This window comes from Chroicocephalus ridibundus, chromosome 10 (assembly GCF_963924245.1).
Source record: "Chroicocephalus ridibundus chromosome 10, bChrRid1.1, whole genome shotgun sequence".
Classification (NCBI taxonomy): Eukaryota; Metazoa; Chordata; class Aves; order Charadriiformes; family Laridae; genus Chroicocephalus; species Chroicocephalus ridibundus.
Genome location: NC_086293.1, coordinates 21691888 through 21717123, shown reverse-complemented (window position 1 = coordinate 21717123; position 25236 = coordinate 21691888). Strand labels below are relative to the sequence as shown.

Sequence of the window (25236 nt, the reverse complement as noted above, 5' to 3'; positions counted from 1 at the left end):
TTCTTAATTCAACAAGTGGCTAGTAGTAAATAAAAAGGACAGAGGCAACAGAACACAAATAGGACACCGGCAACGGAAGAAAAATCAAAAGGTTTTTATTTTGTGATAAAATTATTTGCAGCAAGAATAAAGTGAATCCAAATCTAAGTTTTGACCTGGGTCATCTTAATTAGAGAGTCTGCCTGCATGCTGACCATCTGCTTATGCTTTTTGATAGCCCTATTTTGCCAAAAGGGATGGGGGAGTTAAAGGACCCCGAGTAATTGGACAATCTGACGGGGCTCACAGATGTGACCACTAAGTGCACGCAGACTGACGAGGCGTTTGCCTGGCAGCCCGTGTGGAACTGCCCTGCCGGGGAGGCCGATCAAAAGGCCACACCGACCTTTCCTCCCACGTGTACAACTGCGGCCTCACTTGCTGCACGCTTAAGGACACAGGAATGGAAGTATGCAAGAGCAGCCATATGGAAAACGCTCCCCAGCACCGCTGCCCCTCCTCTGCCTTCCTCCTGCTTTGCCCACCACCAGTGTCCATTTTGCTTTTAGCAGCTGAGGCATCCGCAGAGAAAAGCATTAGCACATTCCTGGGTAATCCTGTTTCTGCATCTCGTTCAGTACAAGCAGAAGGCAAAGGCCACGTTCTGTTCTCTGCTGGCTCCGTGCAAGCCTTGTGCAGGGCTGTCACAACCACTGCTGTGGAAAGCTGAATACTAAGATGTCAGATGCGGAATTTATGCAGGAGGAGCAGAGGGGATGTGATAACCTAAACATCCTGCTTATATGTTCAGCATCATCTCCAGCCATATAGGGAAGAGAAACGCAGGGCAACTGAACCAGCTGGGTTAAGCTGTCGGTTGTTTCTGTAGCAGGCTTTCATCAGCCTGACACTCCGCTGAGCAAGAGAACAGGTAGCTCTCTTTCACCCTTCTTTCTCCAAAATATATAGGACTTCATATTAAAGCCTTCTCAATAGCTCTCCCCCTCCTCAAGTCCACTGAGATGCCTTTATCAGTTCAAGTTGTGCTGGGCTCTTTGGTGGTCCTGTCAAAGGCGCACCAAGCTTAGAGACGGACATGGAGGTACATTCCACAAATCACACAACAAACACACAGCTCCTCTCCATGTCACCACCCCAAGCAGAAGCCCACTCCTGCTGCTCCCTGCTTCCATACAGCAACACACCCCTGCGGGGACACATCCTCCTCCCTCACCCTAATACGGCTGCAGAAACCAAACTACAAGAACTCCTTGCACTTCCTCTCAAGCGTTTTGAAACAGAAGAATCAAAGCCTTCCCTGCTTGAATAGCCCTGCAGCCACCATCCCCTGCCCCAAAGAGTCTTGTTCTGCAAGAGAAACCAGTTAAACACAGATAACAAAGTACACAACCATCTGGGGTCCAGGTAGGTCAATGCACCCCATTCCCGCCCCGCCAGCTCTGTCCCCAGCTTCTGTTAAGTGGAACTCAATCCTCACATGATTTTGCCGAAGTCCAGCTTCTCTCGAGGACAGCGGCCAAACTCCGATGCCCCCTCCTCACTGCAACCAAACCCAGCCTGCCCAGTGCAAGTGGTGCCCGAAGCCTGACCACGTACATGCAAACGGCTGCAAGGCACGCCAGAGACGGGCAGGTACTCTGAGCAGGGCAGCAAGGCTGCAGTTCTCACAGGGTGTGCGAGCATCAGTTTCTTACCGGGTGTGATTAGCAAAGAGAAACCCATCGTCCCAGTACATCCACACCTGTAGCAAGTCCCTGTTAAACACTGGATCTCCAAATCCTTTCCTCATCCATGTGAAGCACCACCACCATTACAGAAAACAACAGACTGAAGCTGCAGGGGATCCATGCCCAGTTCCCACCTCGAACACTAAAACCACACCTGATATGGATTGTTTCAGGCTCTTGCCTCACTAAGTGACCAAAATGACGATATGGGTTAGTAACGGCAGCCCACTGTCTGTGCAAGGTTCCCTGTGTGCTTCACACAATGCCTCTTCTCCCTCCCAACTCACAGCACAGCAAAGTATGCCCGGACTGTGCCTTGGAGACCCAAGACTCTCGTAACGTGCCGTTCTGCAGATGAACAGCTCGGAGGGCAGCCTATTTGGCAAGGCAAGCTCTATGCAGGGGTATTGCCCGCTGATTGGCGCCAAGGAGAAAGAACATCATTACCCTCATTAGGAGCCTAGGGAGACAACGCCAGATAACAAGACCTACTGCAGAACACAGATTCAAAAACATTCATTAGTACAAACAGTGAATTTCCTGGAGAACAATGAAGCTACAAGGCTCAAGGCTGAGCAAAGCCAGAAGGTCGACGAGTGGGACAGCTGCCCTGCTAGAGATCCAAAAGGCCCCTTTTCCTTTCAAAAAAGATTTCCGTTGACCCCTCTTCCCTGACCCACCAGCAAGCCAGTTCTGCTCTACCACAATGGACAAAAAGAAAGGGAAAAGTGCTGTTTCCAAGAAGAAGGTGCTTCCTTCCCCTGTTAGGGATAAAAGGGATGCTCTCCCTTTTTTATGCATTGAAAGCTACTGCTTTCTAAGAATGGAAGGACTTTGGTCTCTACTGTATTCCCCAAGATGTTTGTTCAGAAAGCAAAGCTTTTAAATTCTGAGCACTTCAAAGCAATGAAAAGCTATGGAAGACCTGAAAATCACTTTGTTTTTTTCATCCAAGACCTACAACAGCAGTTGAAGACAGTGCCTTCCATATAGCCAAGTACTCCTGTGTCCCTGTTAGGGAAGCACTGCCCACCTTTGCCAATCTCATAATGCTGACAGTGAAAGAAAGGCCGCCTCCTTTCTACTACACTTATTTGGAGAGTTTAATCCAGTTGTCTTCCTCTGCTGGTGGCAATTCAACAAATATCCTGGCATGAACCAGTTTCAGCAGTGTGTCGTTGGGCAGAACAGGATGGGTCCTAACACCAGGCAGTACCAAGTCCCCCAGCACAGCTCCCTTACCACTGCCAACAGCTTGCAGTCTCCTGTCCGCATTGTATTGTACAAAGGAGCAGCTACTGACTTGGGCTGAGCTTTGGGAGCTACTTCTGAAAGGAGAAACAAAAAAAACACTAAAATAAAAACAAACACAAACCAGACACACGAATGTCCAGACATAAATAAATTAAAAAGAAACCATGCCTGAAAGTGGATGGGAAGGAGGACAAAGAAGGGGAAGAGAGACATTCAGAGACTCAGATGTTCTCACGCTCCAAGCCAGCCCAGTGGGGGCTACACGGGCTGCACACGACAGGCAGGATTTGCACACATCAGCACTCAAGCCCTATACTGGCCAGGAGGTTTTCCAGAGCTTCAAGTTTCTGGTTGGCTTCCTCGATGGCACTGTAAGTCTGCACGTTGCTGGTGATGTGGAAGCGGATGTCATCAACCAGAGGAATGGAGTCAGTCTCCTGCCGTTCCTCCACGGCCTCCGCATTCTCCTTCACAGCAGCCACAAACTCCTCCAACTCCACCAGCTGTATGGGGTGGACAAGGGAACCATTAGGAAGAGAAGACGACAGGCAAAGGGATGTATAGGGTTGGGATAATGGGCTCAGCCAGTGTTGAGGGATCCCACAGAAGAAAAGGGAATGCTAAGGGTACACGGAGACCCAAATCTTCCTATGTCTTCTACAGATGCCACTTGGAGATGCCATTCATCCTAAGGAGGCAGTAATACTCCAACAATAAATGGCCACAGCCACTAGCAATCTGCACCTCAAGTAGCGCACCGTAATACCCACTAACTAAGCACCTGTAGCTGTGGTATTGGGGCACGTGAACATACACAATATTCCCTCCAGAAAGGCTCTCCAGCAGGAACCAGGAGATGCTGCCAGGCACTTTTGGGAAATATCTTGCAACAGACAAGACAGCGGGTGCTGGTGCCCAGTTCAGAACCAGGAGCCACAGATGACTCTATTCCCACCATGGCTCACAGCCCTACCACCAACAGCCGACCCGCAGATCACAGCAAGGCAGCTGCTCTGTTCTGCGCCCAACCTGACGGAATCAGGTCACTCATGAATGATTTTGCATCAAGTTCCCCAGGAACATGTGGTGTGCTGAAGGGCGAGAGGCAGCTTCCGTCTGTCTACGCTACCAAACTGTGCCTGGGCACAGCGGGTTGCTGAGCCCCGCTCTATGCTACGCACACTGCCAAAACCTCTCCTTGTTGCCATCATCAGTGCATTTCCACTGGCAGCTGCTGATGTCTGAACAGCTGGGGTGGCTCCATTTGTGCCAACACCCTTAGGAAGGCACACCGCCAATGCTGGGTCCGAGGACTCCCGCTCAGGCTAGAGAAGGGGAACGCAAAGCCCTACCTTGCCCGGTTTCTACTTGGCACATTCATTCAGCTTGCAAACCAAATTCCCTTTTCAGAAGCCAGAATCTGGGTGCATACTGATGCGTCTATCATCCCCAAGCTATACACTGAACAAAGTAACAGCCCCAGAATCATTTCCTTTGCTATTTTCACATGCCAAAAGGAATTTCACACCTTTCAAGATGCAGGTGAAAATATTACATTCCCATGTGAACTGTACAAGCCATTTATAAAGATCTGTCTCGGGATAAGAACACCCCATAGATTCTAGTCTATCCTTCCATATGGCAGCTTCCTCCACAAATCTTGAAACGTCAAGCTATAATCACTCAGGATTATACTTAAATGGAGCCCCAAAAAGAAAACTTCAGTGCTAGATTCATTACTTCTAGCTGCTCAGCAGCCAAATTTCCCCTATGGAAATCCCTACTGTTAGATTTGTCATCTTGGAGGAGAGTACATATCACATTGATTACTCTTTTCTGTAGCGTTATGCCAGGAAGAACTCCCTCCAGCAAACACCAAAAAACATTTCCTGCACAGAGCTCCCCTGCACACTCCATGGGGTTCTCCAGGCTGCAGCCGGTGTATTCAGGCAACACCGTTGTTGCTTTGGGCACAGTGGCTGAAAGCTCAGTGAAAGTCACCCGCCCATGGCACTTGGCACCTGAAGAACTTTGGGGACACATTTTTCACCCCACAGTCCACAGGCACGTGCTAGACAGCCACTAGTATCTGGCTTACTGCAGCAGCATCAGGTACCGCCCCACTCCTCATCCTCTGTCCTAACTCACCATGTGCTTTGCTACTTAACTGCTGCTCATTCTCAGGAAGCACGTTTAACCAGAGCGGTCAACCATTTATTACGGACTAAAGTACAACCATTAGATCTGTTGTATCTATGGCTCACTGTGCAGTTAGATTTACGGGCACATGTGGTAAGTGCAGTAGGGGGTGTTTCCACTACCTTCTCAATGATCTTTGCCATGTACTCCGTGCACTGGTCCTCCAGGCGAGTCAGCTGGAACAGCTTTGCGATCCTCCAGATGCTGACAATGTTGTCCTCATCGAGGATCTGAGCCAAGGTCCTGCCGCAAAGGCGCTTAAGCCCAGGCAGCAGGTACATGTCTGCCACGCACAGCACATCGTAGGCGTTTTCCGGGGACAGCTGGCAATGGAAAGAGGAGAATTACTGTCCAGTCCTACCCACTTCAGTTGTCTCTGGCAAACTGCCTTCTCTTGTGTTTTAGCAGAGATTCCCTAAAGTGGCATTTGGCCCATGACCTGACAAGTGTTAGCAGTACTATGGAGAGACAGGAGCTCAGTCCTTCAGGGCGAGCTCTTCCACCCAGTTACCACAGAGGAGTTTAAAATGCTGCAGAGGCAGCTTGCTCAGCACAAAGCAAGAGGTTTGCCACGCCGCAGCTAACCCCTCTAGCTAAGCACAAAGCAACGCTGGAACACTGAAGTGCAGCTGAAAGCCGGCTGCTCAGAAATGTTCAATGTGGCAGTGGAAGGATGTAGCTTGTACCAGAAGTACTGAAAGCCCTTCAAAGCGACAAATGGCAGAACAGAGCGCCTTGTCCCCAGCTAGGACTCTTCTTCCTGTTTTGTACTGCTGGACCTGCATTTTGTGAAAAATGTACAACATTCTCTTAAGTTCCCTCCCCAAACTGGCTCTGTGAACTCAGCCAGTACAACCTCCCTGGCACAGGGACGCATCCAAGGACAGAAAATTGCACCCCAAATAAACTACAGGTGAGGCCCCACTAGGTACAGAACAGACTCTGCACATCAAATGCTACTGGAGCTCTATCAGGCATTCAAACTGAACTAAATTCAAGCACCAGATGTTCAAACTCGCACTGTCGTGAATGGCCTTTAACATTTTCAGGCGCTTGAGCTAGAGAATCACCCTCCCATTTCCCTCTTGGGTACTTTTGTTCCTTGCAAGTGATCTGAGCATACATAATGTTGGAGACACCACCTCCAGCTTCACTCAGTCTCTTCTCCCTGGCTGGGCAAATCCTATTTTAGTAAGCCATCTGCGTCACTAACCTGGAACTAGATCCTCTCTCTGCACAGTTCTGTTCCTGCTAATGTGAAGTGCAAAGAGTGCAGTTACCCACATCCATTTTAACAGCAAATCTGCAGGATGCAGCATAGCCTGGCTGTGGAGGAGGCGAGATCACTTGCATCTAGAGACCAAGCCACACTGGTCTAGATTGAGGAATGGTAACTCTGGTGCAGCGTGGTCCACTGCCCTGATAACTGCTGAGCAGCGAGAAAGAACCCTGCTGTCCACAGCTACACATGTGGTTGCTCACTCTGACAAGTGCAAAAGGCTGATTGTCTCTTCCCCCACAGCTGCCCACACCAGTGTTTAGGGAGACTACTCACAGCAAATGTCTCAGCTGTATAACACCCTGCAACAGCTGTGCAGAAGGATGCGAGATGTATTAGAGGCATGTCATGAATGCTATAGTGCCACAGTGGTGTAACAAAGCTCTTGGGGTTATTAATCAAGTGCTACTTTGTCCTTTCATAAGCTCCAAGAACTTCACGAGTTGGAGGCATTTGAGTCAATACTATTGATGGCAGCAGCTCCCAAATGCTTGATCAAGGATAAACCCGGCAAACGTTCCTCCAAAAGCCCCCTTCAGCCCACACAAATACCCTGATCAGCAACTTCTCTTTCCATCTGGAACTCGTTCTGTCCTCTGCACACACTCTTCCCTCCAACTGCAAGCATTGTCACTATCACATGGCAAAGAGACATAAATCCTATGGAAAAACAGAAGTGGAATTGAGGGTGCTGACACCTGACTGAAGATACCCAGGGCAGGGAGAACACTCCACATAAGTGTGGAACTTGAGCCATATTCCTGTTTTCTTGACCATTTTTCCTAGCAGTTTTTCATGACAGATGAACTCTCTGCAGAAGCTCATACCTTGACTGCTCAGTTTGAAATCCAAGCTAGTTTCTGCGATGGTACCATCCTGCATAGAAAACATGTAAGTAAGACCCTTTCAACTCCAACAGATTTCTGGTCTGTCCTCCTGCTCCAAGTCCTGACAGGGCAGCTGAGGCACCCCTTGGAAAGGGACGGCTGCTTGGAGGGCAAGCAGACTGGAGAGGCGCAAGGGAACAGGGTCACGCTGCAGTGCAGTCACAAGGTCAGGAGGGTCTTCACAACCCCAACATGCTTCTTTCCCTCTCTGCCTGCCCTTTCAGTGCGTGGCTGAGGGAAGAGTGCAGAGAAGTGAAGCATGTGCTCTCCAGCATACCAATGGCAATCCTGCCCTTGCTGCCATTTCTCCCTACCGCACGTTCCCTGCTGCTACCCGGAGGTGAACGGATCAGCAGAAAGAAGGTCACAGCTGTGTGCACTCTCTGTATGTGGCACCTAACCCAGAGCACAAATACTGCTTGGGAGAAGTGACGCTGGCAGGTGCGGCAGCGTCTCTGCTCACTGCCCTAATGCCAGAATGCATTCTGGCATCTTGTAGCTAGACCTGCTGAAAGCATTTGCACAAAACCAGAGCAGGAAACTGCTTAAAAGCTGAGATTTGCTGCACCTTCCACTAGCTGAAAACGAAGTGGGTTAGAGCCATTTTCTTACTGCTTGCAATACTGAGCACAGCAAGGCGTTGGTCTCCCAGTGGAACCTTTTCCCATCCCAACAATAAGTAACAGTGGAAATAATGACTTGCTACAAATGGAAAAGCGGGCTATGATGCCAAGAGTAAATAAGCCGAAACTCTCAACCTTTCCACATTTCCAAACGTGTTCAATCTGCCATCTACTGGCAGCTGCTCACCTTATTCTTCCACAGAGCCCAAGAGGGAAATCTGCAACGCCCTGCATTTATCACGCCAACATACAACGTGCAACCTAATTTCCGAATTTTTGTTATGGGATTGAAGACTAGGGATTTTCTTGACGAATGTCATGCACATAAACTAGATCCCTGCCTGGCTAACAGCAAGTCCCAGTACGTGGGTTCCTGAGACAGAAGTGATGTAGCAGAGCAGGGCAGTGGGATTTAAGAAACCACACACACACCCGCCTCCAGATGCTGTAAGAAAATACTGCTGTGAACACCTCCAGAATTAACCAGCACAGGAGGAAAGGCTCCATGGCTAGCCTCACCTCGGTATCATCACTGTAGATGTAGTAGAGGACTCGGATGAAGATGTCTTCTGAGATGTTGTGGAGAGTCACCACAGGGATGCTGGGCTGTGTCTGCAGCTCTTCACTCTCACTGAAATGGTCTTCAAGGAGGGCTTTGAAATAATCACTGCGACCACAGAAAAATGCCTGGAGAAGGAAGAAAAACAAAAAAACTAGCATCTTTCTTACTGCACCAAACCACACAGCACTACCAACCAGCTGTCAGCGCATTTCCCAAGTTCTTGCTCTGTAACACCGATTCTCCCTATATTTTAAACCTGCATCTCCAACAATTTTTCCATACCTTATTTCTATCCATGCCTACCCTCAGAACTAAAAAAAACCAATCTATAAACTTAAGAGATTGGAAAGTAGCATCGTATTGGGGCAGGAGTTTGAGTTGAGGTTGGATCTCAAAATGCATTCTTACTGCTTACTGCAAACTTACTGTTTACTTACAGCTCAAACATTCCCCTCTCCAGACACTGAACTCACAAGCCAGCAGTAGAGATTTTGCAGCTGTGAATGCTGAGCTGAATCCATAAATTTATCTCCTCACCTCTGCAAGAAAGGCAGGGTTTGCTGTTTTGTTATATGCTTTAAATATAATTTCCAGCTACTATAAGACATTTGGTTTTCCAGCTGATGAGACAATGCTACTTCTGCAGAGCGTACGCAGCACTGGATGAGCAGGGGAGACAGGTACACTAGACTCATGGCAAAAAGGAAGGAGAATGAAGTATAGCACAAGCACATACCTTATGACACAAAAAGTTGTAATCTGCCACCCGGAAACACACGTCAGGACAGCTGTTAAAGTTGTCGGTGCTGTCAAATGGCAACTCCCCAAAACCAACCTAGAAAGAGAAAATAGAAAACCCTACCTTTAACATTCGTGCATTACCCATGTTCAGCGTCCCAAGTTTGGACTTCTTGGTCTTCCCAGAAGCAACCATCCACCTGTTCCCTCAGCACAGTACAGAGCACCAGAGATGCTCTGAATACAGGTTTCAATGTGAGGAACTGAAGTCCTTGCACTCCTGCTGGAGATATTCCTGGTACAAGTTACAGCTGCCTCCCTTAACCGTGGGAACACCCTGACCCTCCATACATCTCTGGAAAACTTTTCTGTGCCTCCTAACATGGCAGATAAAGTGGAGGTGAAGTTTTACTTCACGTAGTGGGTATCATAAGCATACTAGAGCTTAGGACTAGCCCTTCCTGTAGATGTACAGGTAGATGTAGTAACATGTAGACTACATAGACGTATACGCCAGTTTAAAGTGCTTTGGCTACAATTACTGCCTCGCTTGAATAATCCAACATTTCTAAAGCACATTTTAAATTTCTCATTTGATTTGCTGCCAAAGATAGTGTTGTTGCAGTATTAATACTCTAGTGAATTATTTTAACACCAACACACTTCCTCCCTGTCCCCCATGCCAACAAAGACAGCACGCACACACAAAAAAAAATCTGTTGGCCTTATGTTATTTTAAAGTGACACTTCCAAATATCTTCACTTTCACCTAATCCTATACACAGGGTAACTCAATTGTAAAAAAGAGTTTATGTTCACATCATGTAACCAAGACAATTAATCCCTGGAAAAAAAGTTTCCCCTGGTTCTTGCTTTCCAAACACATGCCCCCGAGCTGCCTGGGCTGAGAAGTTTATTGCCACTGTCTCTCATCCAAGAAAGTTACATCCCAAGTTTGCACCTGGGAAAACCCTGGGCTGAGCAGTCGCAAATATCTAAGCACCATTTCAACACGCCTGCCTCCATCCTAACTGAACGCAACTACCTTTCAGCTTTACTGAAGAGCCAGATGACTTCTCCCTCCCAAGCGGAACAGGCACAACCCGCAACACACTGGGCTGGTGCTCTCAGCCAAGCTCCGTTCGCATGCAGTGGGGTTTCTCTCACAAAACAGGTTCTCGGATGTGGCAAGGCACCAAGCTGGCAAAAGCTCATACCACCACTGAACACGGCAATCTGGCCCCATTTGCCAGGGTCTTTGTCTGTCCAATGCAACACTTGGCAGCTTCTGGTTCCTATTCAGAGGAGAGTAAGCCCAGTGACATTCAAACTCCACGCGTGGCTGTCACAGTAATGCTGCCTCTCCACAGCACCTCTCCCCCGTGAGTCCTTCCCCATCTGGGACGACTTCTCCCAGAAGAGACGCAGCAATCCAAGGAACGCTCCCCACCTGATGTATTCCCTGCTTTTCATACAGCTGTAACACAAAGGGCGCCTCCAGCCCTGCAGACGAGATCAGGTCGCCCCAGCTGTAGATTCCCCAGGCTGCTATCTTGCTGTTACCTGTGTCTCATGTTACAACGAACAAACTGGTCTGGGGTCTGCAGCCACACGCTCTGTGGCACCCCGTTACAAATGCCAGTAGCCATGATCCAACTGCCCACTCTGTTTGCCTTGCTGCTACCCCCACCCTCCGCACACAGCTTCCATGTCCTCTCCTAGAAGTTCTGACATGACTTTCAAGGCACATTTCAAGGCACTTTGCAGGCACATTACAGGTAAAGCAAACCTAGAAACTGGCTTTGATAAGATGCCACTCTTTGTAGCGCTAGCATTTTAATTGAGACATAAACTCCACATCTCCTACCTGCATCCCTTCTTTGCTCCCCTTTAATTGTCCAAAGGTAAATCTTTAAAAGGAATCCATCCCCCTGGAATGGACATGGGGGTTTGATTTGTCTCACAGTTTGTCTCCTGAATTACAAACTCCTTCAGGCTCAAATTCCTGCTTCTAGCCTTGCCTGGCCCCCGCTCTGATGCTCAGGTTTACAAGGTCATTTCCAATTCCTACTACAAAAGCAGGTTCATGTCTTTGTCTCTCCCATTCAGCATGAAGTGGATTTGCAGATTTTTCCCTTTTACTTCCCTTTTAAGCCTCTACTGCTTCTACTCTCCTGCCTTGTCACGCTTGAGGAATTTCACCTCCCTCTCAGGGTCTCCTTGCAAAAAACAGGCTTATTCCTCCCATCCTCCCCAATTCAAGCAACCTCTTTAGCATACCGCCCTGCCCAGGCAAAGCACAGCTGCCAAAGTTAAGCACGCTGTCCAGGAAGTACAAAATACTCTAGCCTACAAGGTGCAAACACATTCACAATAACTCATTCACCATACAGAGATACTCTCAAAACCTCTACAGCGTTAAGACTGCTTTCAACGTTCACAGGATCTTCCAGCCATCACATGTGGAGGACCAAGTCTTTGTTGCTACGAATTTGCTATTAGTGCTTAAATAGAAACGTTGCTGGAGGCAAAAACATACAAAAAAGCAGTGGCAGCAATTTGTACCTTGGCCAGATTATCTCAGCAAGAAAATGGTAAATAAATTACAACACAAAATACAGGGGTGAGCGATCCAAGAGAAGATTACCAGCCCATAACCAGATGCAAGTGGACTGCATAAAAAAAAAAAATAAAATAAAATTGGAAGCATGTTGTAAATAGCTCAGTTAATCTGCCTCTGCCAAGCGGGCAAAGCAAAGCACAGGAATAACTGCCACGGACAACCACGCTACACAGGTGCGGAGACAGACAAGATGGAACCCATCTACTCGTTTCCAACTGTTCTTTCTACGCATTACAAGATTCAGCCTTACCCCAAAAGTGACAAACGGTCACATTTTTTTGCAGCCACACCAAATGTCAATACAGATGGAGAGAGCAGTGTTTATTTCATGCCAAACTCTGATCCTTTTAAGTCTGATTTCATCTTGGTTTGGAAAAAATAAGATTTCAGTTAAAAGGTCATGAAAAACTGTGCCTACGGTCTCATGTACTGGAAGCCCTGGAGTCTCTAACTCAGAGGTCCCCTGGCAGCCAGGAGATGAAGAGCCAGGCAGGCAGACAGTGGAAAGCCACATGGTTTTTGACAGCTGCCTGGCTTTTGGTGGTATTTTACTTAAATCTGTCACTGCTAAATTTTATTGCACCAAACCAAAGCAGCAGCTGTTGTGGTCAGAAAAATTCTGGCCATTACTAGTTTAAAACATAATAGAGACAACAACAACACCTCTAAAAACAAACACTGAAAGAGAAAAGGCTTTCAAGTATAAACAGGAATGAGAAACAAGATACCAAGACTACAAATGTTTTTAAAAGTACAAAGAATAGACAGGTCTCACCCTAAAAACTAATAATGAACTGTGATTGGATATCAAATATTAATTATTGTTTTAGTCATATAGCATATTACTGAACTATGAAATTGGGATGCATAGAGTTTTCTGCATCATTCAAATACCAAAGACATTACATGCAAATTATTTGTTCATAGTAAAACAGAAAGTTGTATACATCCCAATTTCACGTAACAAGGCATTACACGACATGCAGCAGCTCAGAATGTCTCTTGCCCAAATTCTGAGCGTTACCTGAAATGTCATCAAGAAATGCTGGCTTTTATCCAGAAGCTCAATACCTATTTTGTTCTGTATAGGCTGGAAAAAAATGGATGTTCCTCTCAAGAACACAGATCTTTGTACGTGACTATTCAGTGGTCCTTGACATTTTAGGTTACATAGCTTGTATACTATTCCCTGTACGGCATCAAACCGTGTAAGAATGAGGATGCGTGAATCCTCTGTCCCGGAACAAAGTCTCTTAGTTCACAGAACTGAACAATTTGCAAACATTAGGATGAGATACAAATGGCAATAGGATGAAGAACTTTGTTCATACAGTCTTTGTAAGTTAACAGAAAAAAAAATAAGACCTAGAGAGAGAAAAAAAATCTTTTAGAATTTACCCAGCTTAAACAAAGGACCCATACTCATGCATACATACAAATTCTCCAGTGAACAGGTGTGCGCCCTCTTCACTTTTACAGCCATAACAAGTCTAATGCTGCTGTAACTGCCTTCTTTCTGGTCTATGAACATAGCCAGAAAACCACAGCTCACAGAGGCATTCACAGTGCTGTCAGATTATTATTCCAAGTTTCATATTTTCCTTCCAGCTCCTATTCTGCGTGAAAGAATTAAAAGGGAAGTGTTTCTAATCTTTGAGAAGAAAAGCTTAAATCAACAGGAAGGTATCAAGGTCTGGGAACCAGCAATCAAACAGAAAGTATTTTTTTCATTTGTGAAGTAACTTAGAATTTATGTGAATTTCACTGTTTTGAGGCCCATGATCCTCTTTTTAATTCTTGGGAAGGTAAATCTGAGCCTTACTTAGAGTATTGCCTCCCTTTAAAGCCTGCAAACATACAGAAAAGCATATTGAAAGCCACATTTAGAGACAGAGTTATTGAGGGGAGGCAGGTTACGTAGCAAAGATTTCCACATTGGTAGATGGAAACTTGATGGAGAAAAGCTCCCTCTATAAAGTGCTCAGTACTTGGAGAAACATGACTGCCAAACACCAGCATAAAACACGCCGGCTTATTACAGGTACGAGACCTTATCCAGCAGGTCAGTCACGCTCTCATGCACACACACGCGCTCTGTGCCAGGGGACAAAAAGAAAAAAGACAATAAACTTTGCTACCTCACTCAGTCATAGAACCTCTGGGCACAGCAGCCACCAAAAATGAGTTCATGTTATTAAATTCAGTGCTTGGTATAAGAAAGAGAGGAAAAAAAAAAAAGACAGACATAAGAGCAAAGTGAATCTGCTGATATTACAGAAAACAGCAGATGCAGGGAGGGAGAATGAAGACCGCTAATATTTATCCTGTACTTCTGCAACAGGGAGCGAAGATTCACATCTCTGAGTCTAACTAATAATACTGATGGTATCTTAACATAGTGATGTAGCCTGTAGACGGTGGGCTATTTCCTAGGGTCAACGAGAGGTAGTTATAAAGAGCAAATCTATTGCCAGTCAAGTCAAATTTGCTTCAGAGGGACTCACGTTTCTGCTGGAAATATTTTCAGGGTTCGAAAGCCCCTCTACACTGCAGGGTGTCAGTTCCTAGCAAGCAAGCCCAGGAAGCCATCTTCCATCTATATGTCCCTTTGGTTACCTACGCCTGCTGATAAAAGCATTTCTGATACTCAAGAAAGATGCCAGAGAGAAGGAAAAAGAGCTGGGGGCCAATTCTTGTCCCATTGTAGTCAACGGGGAAATCCCCACCAACCGCATGGCAAGGGTTTTGTTTACCAAGAGCCCCACCAGGGGAAAAAATCCAAGCAAAAGAACCAGCACTGACAGCCTCATTACACAATTTAACCGCATTTCCAAGCAATAAAAGGCTTTCAGCATTTGGAGCACCAGGAAACAAGCAAGCACTAAACTCAAACGGAGATAATGCAACCGAACACACGTGAACACACACGCATCACCGCCCCACAGAGACCAGAAGTAGTATAAACGCTCCCTACCCGCAGTTCGGCTGGCAGGGCGCAGTCTGCTAGAAGAGCCAGATCTTCCTGCAGCCGGCAGTTACCTGTGGGCTCAATCGTCAGCACTTTCACACAGGTCCCTGGCTTGGAAGAGACTGGAAGAAGCAAAAAAACAAAACAAAACAAAACAAAAGAGCAGAGATGCCTAAATTCCTCTACAAACATTCTCTCCCATTTAGAGAAAAGAAAGACACTCCAGGGAACATCAATATTATTGCTGTTTAGCTTTTTTACTGCAAAACCCATGCGATTCCTCTATGTAAACGTGCATACAGCACCCCTCAGTAGAGCTGGTGAGCAGGGCTGGAAGGGGACGCATGTATTGTTGGCTCTGCTCAAACCCCTACTTAATTCCTTGTGCTGGAATATCAACTGTGGTAAACACGAAGTTGCCACAGGCATATTTCAAGCCTAACTTGCTCTCCGCAACCCTTGTCATCAATTATAGTTGAGGACCCTTGATCAGGCTGCCTCCGATCCCTGTAGGAGCCACTCACACAATGCCTTCCCCAGCTGACCGCCCCTACCACTGACAGCGTCACCTAAGGTGAAGCCTATGCCGGGGAGTATTTAGTTAAAACAGCGCCTCTCTGCTCAGCCACGTGTCCCATTTGAGCTGTGTCATCCTAACTTCACTCCAGGGAACAGAGGGACTTATTCTTGTTTAGGGAATAGTTCTCTGCACCCGACTCTGTCCTCTACTCTGTACCTGTAGATCCCCAAAGCACGAAGACTCCCAAAACACCTGGACTCCTGAGCATGCCTGTGTTGTTTGCAAACGTTAAATAAGCATTGCTACCACCACCAAAGAGATCAAATAAACCATACAGAGATGGCGACTTCATTTGCCTTTTTCAGACCTAGTGTGTCTTCCTGCCTTACCCTATCAGCCTACACAGTTAAACAGCCTGATAAAGGAGAAGCAAAATACATGATCATACTTTTGTGGCCTTGCTCTGACCAAAGTTGCGGTGGAGCTCATTGAAGCCGACCCCCTTAACTTCAAACAAGCAGCAGCCCAAAGCACACCCAGCTATTGTGTTACGATACCGCTGCCATCGCAGCCTTTCCTCTTTCTGGCCACCTCCCTCCCGCAGTTCACTACCCCAGGCCAGTTTTTAGCTCAGCATGCTTTGGGGTGAGGAGTGGAGCATGTAAGACATTCAAGAGTCTCTGGCATATAGGGAAGCATGTGAAGAAACATGGAGTACCACTGGAAAAATGCAAAGCTGCGGTGAGGAAGACTTGAGATACTGTTGAGAGCCAGAGAGACGCAGAGTTAACTCTCAAGGACAAAAGAGTTAAGCGGCCCCATGCTGAAGCATTCAGAATAATTTCTGACAGGCATGATTCACTGCATTAAAACCCCTCGCAGGTGAATCACGCCACCTTGAGACCTCATTTTTCCTGACATTTTGCACAGCATTACATGAGCTCCGTCAGATGACTCCATTGGGCCGTGGGCGAAACGAGACCATGATGTGCCACAAAACAAGTTCTCCACCCCCTCCCTCCACGTTACCGCTGCACTCTTCAGATATGCCACCACTGTACCTCAAATGGGATGAATATCCCAGAAAGACAGTGGAAAGGGAAGGATAATTTACCAATACAAGACAGTCAGGTACCATCATTGCTACACAGGGAGCTTACAGCAGCAAGGAGACAGGCTGCTCTATTAGCATTAAACGGTACCTTCAGATAGAGGAATTCCAGGGTAAATAAGCCAAGAGGAGACCTGGCACCAACACAAACAAGACCGAGGGTGTTTTCTCGAAGAGCCCTGTCTGCTTACAGACCAGTGTGAGAAGGAAGTTTCTCAGTGGGCAATTAGAAATTCTTCCCGGCAAAGAGAATCATTTATATTTGTGTAGTGCCTATTATAATAGTCGCCAAATCAATCAGGCTCTGTAAGCACTAATGGACCCGGCAAGTTTTAAGCAGTAGTCAAGAGAAAGAGTTCTTCTCTTGGGATCTGCAAAGCATCTATGCACTTTCATAGTGACAACAAAGAATAGTGATTTGTCTCAGAAGCACATCTACCACGAGACATTTCAGACGCTGCGTCTCTCAAATCCAAGAGCACAGAATTTGATATCACAAGCAGCTCTCTCCTAACAGAAACAATAAACATCAAAGTGACAGAACAGGAATAAGTTGTTGGCGGCAAGCAAGCAGCAGGGACCATCACCTTCCTGCAAGAACTAGGAAAGAAGGGTTTTCTGAAAAGAGCAACATAAACGATGCAAGGAGCTGGAGGGAATAACCCAACTACAGTAAAGAACGGAGGATTTTGTCTTTCTTCCCAGCCTAGCCCAGCTGTATAACATTGAACGTCACCCACTAATTCATCAGCTGCCTTTGTTTCCACTGCTGAATACTTCTTTGTAGTCTTTTGTTTCAATTGAGCTAATGCACCACAAAAAATAAAAGCCACAAAAAACCCCACCAAATCCCCAAACCTTTCCAAAACTATGCCACGCTCAGGTACCTGCCTTATACACCCTGCTCCCAATGCCACGACTAGCTATAACCACACATTCTGTACATCCAGTGCCTCTGCTATGAGGAGGCACAAAGCATCACAAACCTTGCTCTCAACCTTTTTGCCCTAAAACGTGTAAAAATAACAGCAGAACATTTATTTTCAAGTACCTCCACTTCTAAAGGAAGGATTATGGCTTAATCTGGACAAACCCTGTCTGAGCTCTTCCAAACGTTGCAACGTTTTTTTTCTCGTTCTAGCCACAATATACACGTGGGGGAAAATATGCAAGCATTCACAATGAAGTCTGGCTCAGGTGCAACAGAAGGCCCTGGGTCATCCTCTCCAGGGTTTTCTAAAATCCTAAACTACTGTTCGTGCATGCCAAGATACTAAGTGCTTTTGAAATGCTGCTTAACTCTAGCTAATGAGATTGCAGAGACTGCCATTATCCACTGGAGCTGCACAGGCTTGAGTTCACATTGTTTTATTAGGCACATTTCAACTTTATAATACAGATGCAAGACATGACCCTGCTCTGCAGACCTGAATCAGCTGTCAATTCCACAGAAAGCGCTTTGAACATGCAGAGATACCTAATGCACTAGAGGGAACAGTAATGCTTTGTCAAGTACCAGACATGATGTGATCTCAGATCATTCCCAATTTTCAACTTCTATAATTCTTATATGCATTATTTTCTGGAGAATCAAGTTTTCCTGGCTTCTGCATGAGATCTCAGAAACAAACATCCAACAGATCTATCAGCAGTTCTGCCTATTCACTTGAATCCAACCTGTCATAAATAAAATCAAGCCTAGTACTTCCATCAGTGCTTTACACCACCCATTAATTATTTCTTTTGTCAGACCTCAGAAATGAAGAACAACTGTTCCCTCCCAAAGAACATAGAAATTAAATGATTTGTCCTGTGCCATCCAGGAGTCTGGATTACATTTCCAAGTAGAGCTTGTATCTGAAACTCCCAACCAACCTGAAATGCTGCTTCACCATTTTCCACTTTTAAACCCCACCAAGATGTCAGCTCTTTCGCAGCTGACAAATTTAACCACTGGACTTCATGATCTTTAAGTTGCCAGTGACACAACATGCAATGGCTTCAGCCAGCTAGAAAGCTATACACTTTATTTTCCTCCCACAATCTGAGATTTTAACTTGAGTATTAAGGTGGAATGGTTGCCTCCAGGGTCTCAAGTAGACCCTGGGAGAAAAAAGAAACAGATAAAAAGGAAAAAACAGGAAAAAAGGAGATCTCCAGCATCTCACTGGATTACTCTGGTATCAAAAGATGCCACAAAATAATTTTGTTACCTGATTGTCTGAGTAGTTTTTATTTTCTATTCATGGTATTCACCGCCACTCTCCTTTTCCACCACTTAATACACAAACTGTTATCTTACACTATTCGTAACAAGAAACCAAGAAATGCATTTATAATCTCTTCAGATGCATGTTTACATTTGTGTTTACATGGCTGAGGTAAGACTTATGATAACAGTTTCCATGAGGACTTGCACCCTGGTCTACATGTGCACAGCTGTACCGTGGTAATCTTGTACCCCACCACCAGCAAACAACTGCATATGTCTAAGAGGAGACATACACATGGTAATATCTTCCATGTGGTTTGCAGATGAGGAACTTCTTGAGCCAGAAATATCGTCTCTGTCTGTTAAGCCCTGCAGCATCAGGAGGCTGAATAATCAGAACTCATAATTCAAAAGGGAAAGGTGGAATAGCTATACCCTTACCTCTTACATCAAGGAAGAAGATGCTCTTGAGTTAAAAGCTACAGACTAAATTCTCTTCTCAAACCAAAATTAACTTGACTCAAGTAAAGGAGTTAACTCAGAGCATGAAATGAGAATCAGATGTATTCAGCCTGAAGGTTTTGTGATAATTTTTTTACTTCATGACTAACACTGCTTTGCCCTACTTGTGCTGTTTTGATTCTTCTTCACACGTCCCTTAGCTTGAACTAAGGAGATGAATGATGAACTCCAACTTTTGGTTTTCATACAATAAGCTGATGTCATGATTAGATCACAAGCTCTTTGGATAACAAAAAGCCCTTAAATAGAGGATTGCGTCATTTAAGGTTTGGCACATACAAGTGTTATAAATACATACATACTTTCAGAAATACTTCTCTGCTTTTGAAAAAGCGTTCTCTCTCTGCATCCATTTTGAGCCAATTATCAAACGTTTTACTTTGGTTAAGGGTCAGATAAATGCAGAAAAGGACTTTTAATTGTACATATTTTATCTCCCTGGGGATTTAAACAAGCTCTCTGTTGAAAAGCACTTCCTAACATACCCCACAGTGCTCCACTGAATGTCTGGCAACCACAGCGAAGTCCTGCTGCCACGGCTGCTCTGCTATAATGAAAACATTCAATATAAACGATAAACATGCATGTGTCAGAAACCACTACAGCTGCCCTACAGAGAGCCCATGACTGAAAACAATCATGTAAACATGGGAATTCCACAACAGAATCATTTTCTGGAAGCCCCAAGGGCACCATGAAACATCCACCATCACACTTTCCTCCTCCTCCCTGAAAGGGCACACAGGCACAACAGAGACAACGGTAAATAAAATGCTTACCAAATTCATAGACTTTTTTACATTTGGTCTCCAAATCATCTATGAGGTCCTGCAGCCGACACTGCTTGGCTAACCTCTTGCAATCATTTACATATTCGACGTCGATATCAAGACGACCTGCCAAGAAGAAATGCAGCCAGCTCTTTCAACCCATACCACTTAGGTGTAAAAACAGCAAAAATTAAGGACTGAAGACTTGTTGGCACAGAAATTCAGTAATTAGACACATTGCCTCACTTTTCAGCATCCAGTTATAACTCAGTCCAAGAAGCTAAGACCTGGTACCCCACCACTTCGATGAATCTCAGTTTGGCATCTAATTTACATTCCCACTTCCCAGTGTCTACCCTAACAGCTTCATTCAAAAGGCCAAAGACTGAACAGGCTTAATCAAAAAGTGTCTAATTCCATCAGAAAAGCAAAAAATAGCAGCACAACAAGCAGCATGCATGACTGCCACCATTGGCTACCTGGTTTTGGGTAGGAAAAGACTTTAGACCCAGAAGCTCTCACCCCAGAATCTTTTACCATCACTGAAAATGTGGCAAGGAACACTTCTGAAAACACTGGACTGGGGAAGGAGAGCCTTGAAGAGAAAGTTATTTTCTGGCACCACCTCCTGGCCTGAAATAGTTCAGCACTTAGCTTGCCTACAGCACAACATTTGGCATTTTCATAGAAGGCTTAGGACCAACTTCTGTTCTGAAAAAATATTAGAAAGTAGTCAAAACATTTGGCGCACACTGCTCAGGTCTGCCAGACTGAAAATGTCCTATGTGGGAACCTGGCTTTTCACCACCTTATGGGATTGTTATCCCAGATGACAAAATTTACCTTCCTTAAGTTAAAAATACATTCTCCACATCCATCGGACCAATCAACCTAAGCTGATTTTTTTTTTTTTTTTTTTTTTTTTTTTTTAAAATCGACTGAATAGTTATTGGCAAGACAACAACTGGCAAAAGGTACAAACAACTTGGAAGAGCTGGGGATTGCTCACATTCTTCCTTTCCGCCAGCAGGGAGGATGTGTTGGCGACTCATGCGCCCAAACAGGGCTGTCTGCAAGCGTGTGCCACCAAAAACAATGCCATGGCAGAGACACAGACAGCTGCCCACCAGCCACGCATACATAAACTAGGCGGTAGGTCATTTACCTGTGTACAGATACTGCAGAAGAGAGCCAAAGGCTGCTGGATTAATCTAAAATAAAACACAAGAAAGTTACCTTTAGAATTCCCAGGAACTTAATAACAAGCTTGAAACTTGCCTGGATACAAACATTATCCTGAAGAAGTCAAAGAAACCCCACTTAAATAGCAACTCAGACACTGCACCCAATTTCCTTGCTCCTCATGCAACTAATGCTGCCGCTCCACCAGGCTTACACAGCTCTTCAAAGGTATCCACTGATACTAATCCGTGTGCCCAGGGGGACAGGACCTGATAACGGAGGTGCTCCAAAGACACAGTTATAACACAGGCTCTGTAAAATCCAGTCTTTCACTGGTCACAAACATTTCCACCTCTTCTTAATTTGAGAGGAAAGACGTGTTCTTGTACAAAAAGAAAGGAGAGACTTAAATAATAACCTGAGAAACTGGAAGTATGTTTGTCATGAGAGGTTTTGCACAGCCACGATCAAGCTATAGAAACATATGCCAGAGTATTGGTGATTAATGGATGGAATGCACTTATGGCCTATTTAGTTCTTGCTGCAAAGGCAACAAAAGGGACTCAATTAGTGCCAATTATAGAGGCGATGTCTTCACTACAGACCACCCGTCCACCAGGAATTAGACAGACTCAACTCATCCCACAGAGGCGTTGTGGTGCAGCTGGCAGATGGTAACAGCTACCTGCTACTGCAATTAATTAAGATATGTTTGAGCCCACAACAGAGGGAACAAAGGGGAAGTATGCAGTCTACAGCCTTTTGTTATCTGAGTAAGATGCTATTTTAATGCCTAAAGTGCCTCCACAACCCCCTCTCCTTGACTAGGTTCATTCGGAGCTCCAGGAGCTATTCACCATGGAAGTTAACCCTCAAACTGTCCCTCCTACTCAGTTGTCCTTCACCCAGTTGAAACAGGAAAAGAAAAGAAAGTGCTGGAAGCGCAGCCCTGCTCACCAGTGGATGCTTCAACACTATCATGTTCTTCCCCTTCCATTTGGTCTCAAACATTTCCGCAAAGTAGGCGCTGCGAGCGCTGAGAATGCAGCGGTGGGCACAGAAGGATTTGCCATGAACAATGAAAACGATGTCACTTTGGTAACCCTGCTCCAGCAACCTGTAAGGAACAAAGAGAGGGGTTAATTCATTGCAGGACAAGAAAGGAAAGAATGGGGTAAAGCCAGTGGGGAACATGGTACAATTAGGTCTAAATGAACAAACACCTCTGCATACTGCAGCCTCTCCCTGCTCAGCTAGAAGGCCAGCACAGGGGCTGGTACTTCACATACTAGACTGGGATCTCTCACTCCCCCCGACAACCCAAAGGATTTTTGTTACTGCAAGAGGGAGGCTGGAGAATGAAACTTCCCTGCCTCAGGCAAACCCCTGATCACAGGGAACAGATTTTAAAGAGGAACCTCTTGCCCCCCCAAACACCTCTCTAAAGGTTAATCCTGTTTTAATCCTGCATTTTTGCCAGATGACAAAAAGACCTAGAGAGGCACATACTTTCAAGAAGATTTACCCTGCTACAAAGTAAGGTGCAACTTTCCTGCTCTCTGGGCGGTGTCAGTGTGCATGCTTTAGCCATGCAGCAAATCGGAGAAGACTTGATGTCACCCATCCTCAGAAGAAGGAAGGATGTTGCAGGCATGAAACGCAGGCAATTACCACATCAGAGATGAAGCCTTGTTTATGACTGCATGCCCATGCACTCGTTCTTTAAAAGGCAAAACCCAAGATTGCTACTCCTAGAGTTTATGGCAACTATCACCAGTGTTTCAGTGCATGCCTGTCACCCCTTGCATAGATATATCCTGACAAACATCCCCAAGAGGTCAAATCAGGCAGACATCAGGCAACACACTCCTAGAGTCCAGGACTTCTGGACAGAAAGGTGTGGGGGTCACACAAGGAGACGATGTCAGAGCAGGGTCCTGAACGCTGATCTCCTGCTACTAGAACATCCTTCCTACCAGTGTCTTGCCCAAAAAACAAAATAGAAGCAGTTAGGCAGTTATTTTTTTGCCCCTACTATTGCCCTTTGTTTCAATTTTAATGCAAGGTCTGTTTGGAATGAGAAGAGAAAAAACAGCACATTATAGTTTTCATGTGTGCTCAACCCTGCATCATCTGAGCCACAAACTCCCCAGGGGAGCGATAAATCACCCTGCAAAATTCTACTTCCCTGAAAGGCAGAATCCGATTTTACTCAGATAAATGAGTTTCCTTCCTCCCCTGTTTCCCCACAGCATCAGAAATTAGGACTCTGTAGTAATGGGAAGATTGTCAGATCATTCTAGGACATACTTGCTCTCCAATTTTGAAGATACAGATGCTCAAACCTTGTTGGTTGGTTTGTTATTTTTTTAAGTCAGCGCAATGGGAAGAAAGAAAACCCCAACCAAGTCTGTGTAATAACATCAGAACTACCAGGGTAGAAGAAAAGCAAGAAGAAAAGACTGACACTATTCTTTTACTTCTAGAGCAAGTTAGGCTTCTTCTCAAGCTCTAGGCTGAGACTACAAGATGTGACAGGCAACTAACAGAAACATCTTAAAATGAACACATTTTAATGAACAAAAAGAAAGAACTGAGCACTGTCCCTATAAGTCAGTTTAAGGTTTCTTAAGGTGCACTCTCTCAGAAATGAGACACCTATTATCACTGTTGGAACCTCGGCTCGCAGGCTATAGGTCTTCAGGCCTGAAACTTAATTTCAGTTGACATATTATCCTAAATGGCTGATGCAGTTTTAGGGATCTGATTTTGGTTTGACAGTCAAATGCTTCTGCATCAGAAAGACCAGCTTTCCGTTGGCTCTGGAGTCTGTAATAAAGTCACTGGAGGCCATATTTTAAATGCACACATACCTGCAAGTCATCCCGTAGGGCACAAAGGAGCATCGCTTAGGAAGCTCTGTACACCCAGGAATGAGACAGGGTACTGAGCAGTTGCCTTTCAAACCTGCCCTTAACAAAGAGCTTGAATATCCAGGTTAAGAGCTAAGGAAGGATGACAGAATGTGTTGCACGTGGAGCTGCCTCATTTGCTTACCGCTGCAGGAAGACGTCATAGTAGTCTCTCTTCATGCACTTTGCCGTGATCTGTTTGTACTCCTTCAGCAGACGTCGGATGGCGTCGCTCAAAGCTCCATACAAACAACGTTCCCCGTCAAAAGTGTTTGCCTCGCATTTTGCTCCTGCAGAACAATCACAAGTACATGCCAGCAGGCAAAGTTAAATCTTTCTCAAGTGTCCCTGAACAGTCACCAAGTGACTATGACTTCTGGCTGGTGACATGTTTCACTGTGATCCCCTATGCTACTGAGCATATTTACAAAAACTAAGCTCCCTTTACATGTGTATAACCTAAAGCTGTTCTCCCACAGCAAAATCCCTTTCTGAAGAAGTCATGACTCATCTAAACCAACCCCGGCCTCTCAGCATGGCTCCAAGCAGTATTCTGGGAAGACGAATCTCACTGTACAGAGAGTACGATCACTTACTGGACTTCTAACAGCTCCATGCTTCTTTAGGTTAGACCCTGCAAGACATTTGGAAGGCACTTGCATTTTGCTCTTTTAGAATTACGCAAGTGGTTGATTAAGATGCTCTGAATGCAGTAGAAGAGGCAAACCTTTTGAGATCTGACTCTGCATTCTGATTCCTCTGCCAGAACACATAACATCGCCAATACCTAAGGGAATTTGGGTGCTGGAAACTAAACAGGCAGACACTTTGCCTGGAGAATTTGCCTTGCTTTGTTCAAGGTTAGTAAACACCCTTGCATTTCACCTTTGAGTCCTGTTTATAAAGCAAGGCTATCAGAAGAGTATAAGAAAGTTTTACACAGACAGTTCTTCAGATAAAGTACAATTCTTACATCAGCACGCTCTCAACCGCAGTGCACCCTTGCAAAACATCAGCTGTGGTTTCAGAACGCCATGCTGCCTTAAGTCAGCAGAGAAAGCTTCACTGTAGCAAATCCAAGCAGCAAATGGCCTGCAAAAGGGACCATGAAAGTGTGCCCAGGGCTCCTACTGCAGCCTGGGATCGC

General features: G+C 45.5%; 1 protein-coding gene across 1 annotated transcript in view; it reads right to left on the bottom strand.

The window, feature by feature from the left end:
* Nucleotides 1–79: 79 nt before the first annotated feature.
* Nucleotides 80–25236, bottom strand: part of ABTB1 (ankyrin repeat and BTB domain containing 1) — a 28945-nt gene continuing 3788 nt past the window's right edge. The window contains exons 4-12 of the mRNA XM_063347688.1: nucleotides 24235–24379; nucleotides 22135–22294; nucleotides 21161–21206; nucleotides 20005–20121; nucleotides 14867–14982; nucleotides 9268–9366; nucleotides 8489–8656; nucleotides 5303–5503; nucleotides 80–3484 (exon numbers count right to left, since the gene is read on the bottom strand). Of these exons, the coding sequence (XP_063203758.1) occupies nucleotides 3278–3484; nucleotides 5303–5503; nucleotides 8489–8656; nucleotides 9268–9366; nucleotides 14867–14982; nucleotides 20005–20121; nucleotides 21161–21206; nucleotides 22135–22294; nucleotides 24235–24379 (1259 nt within the window). The 3' untranslated portion in view covers nucleotides 80–3277. The remainder of the gene's footprint in view (nucleotides 3485–5302; nucleotides 5504–8488; nucleotides 8657–9267; nucleotides 9367–14866; nucleotides 14983–20004; nucleotides 20122–21160; nucleotides 21207–22134; nucleotides 22295–24234; nucleotides 24380–25236) is intronic.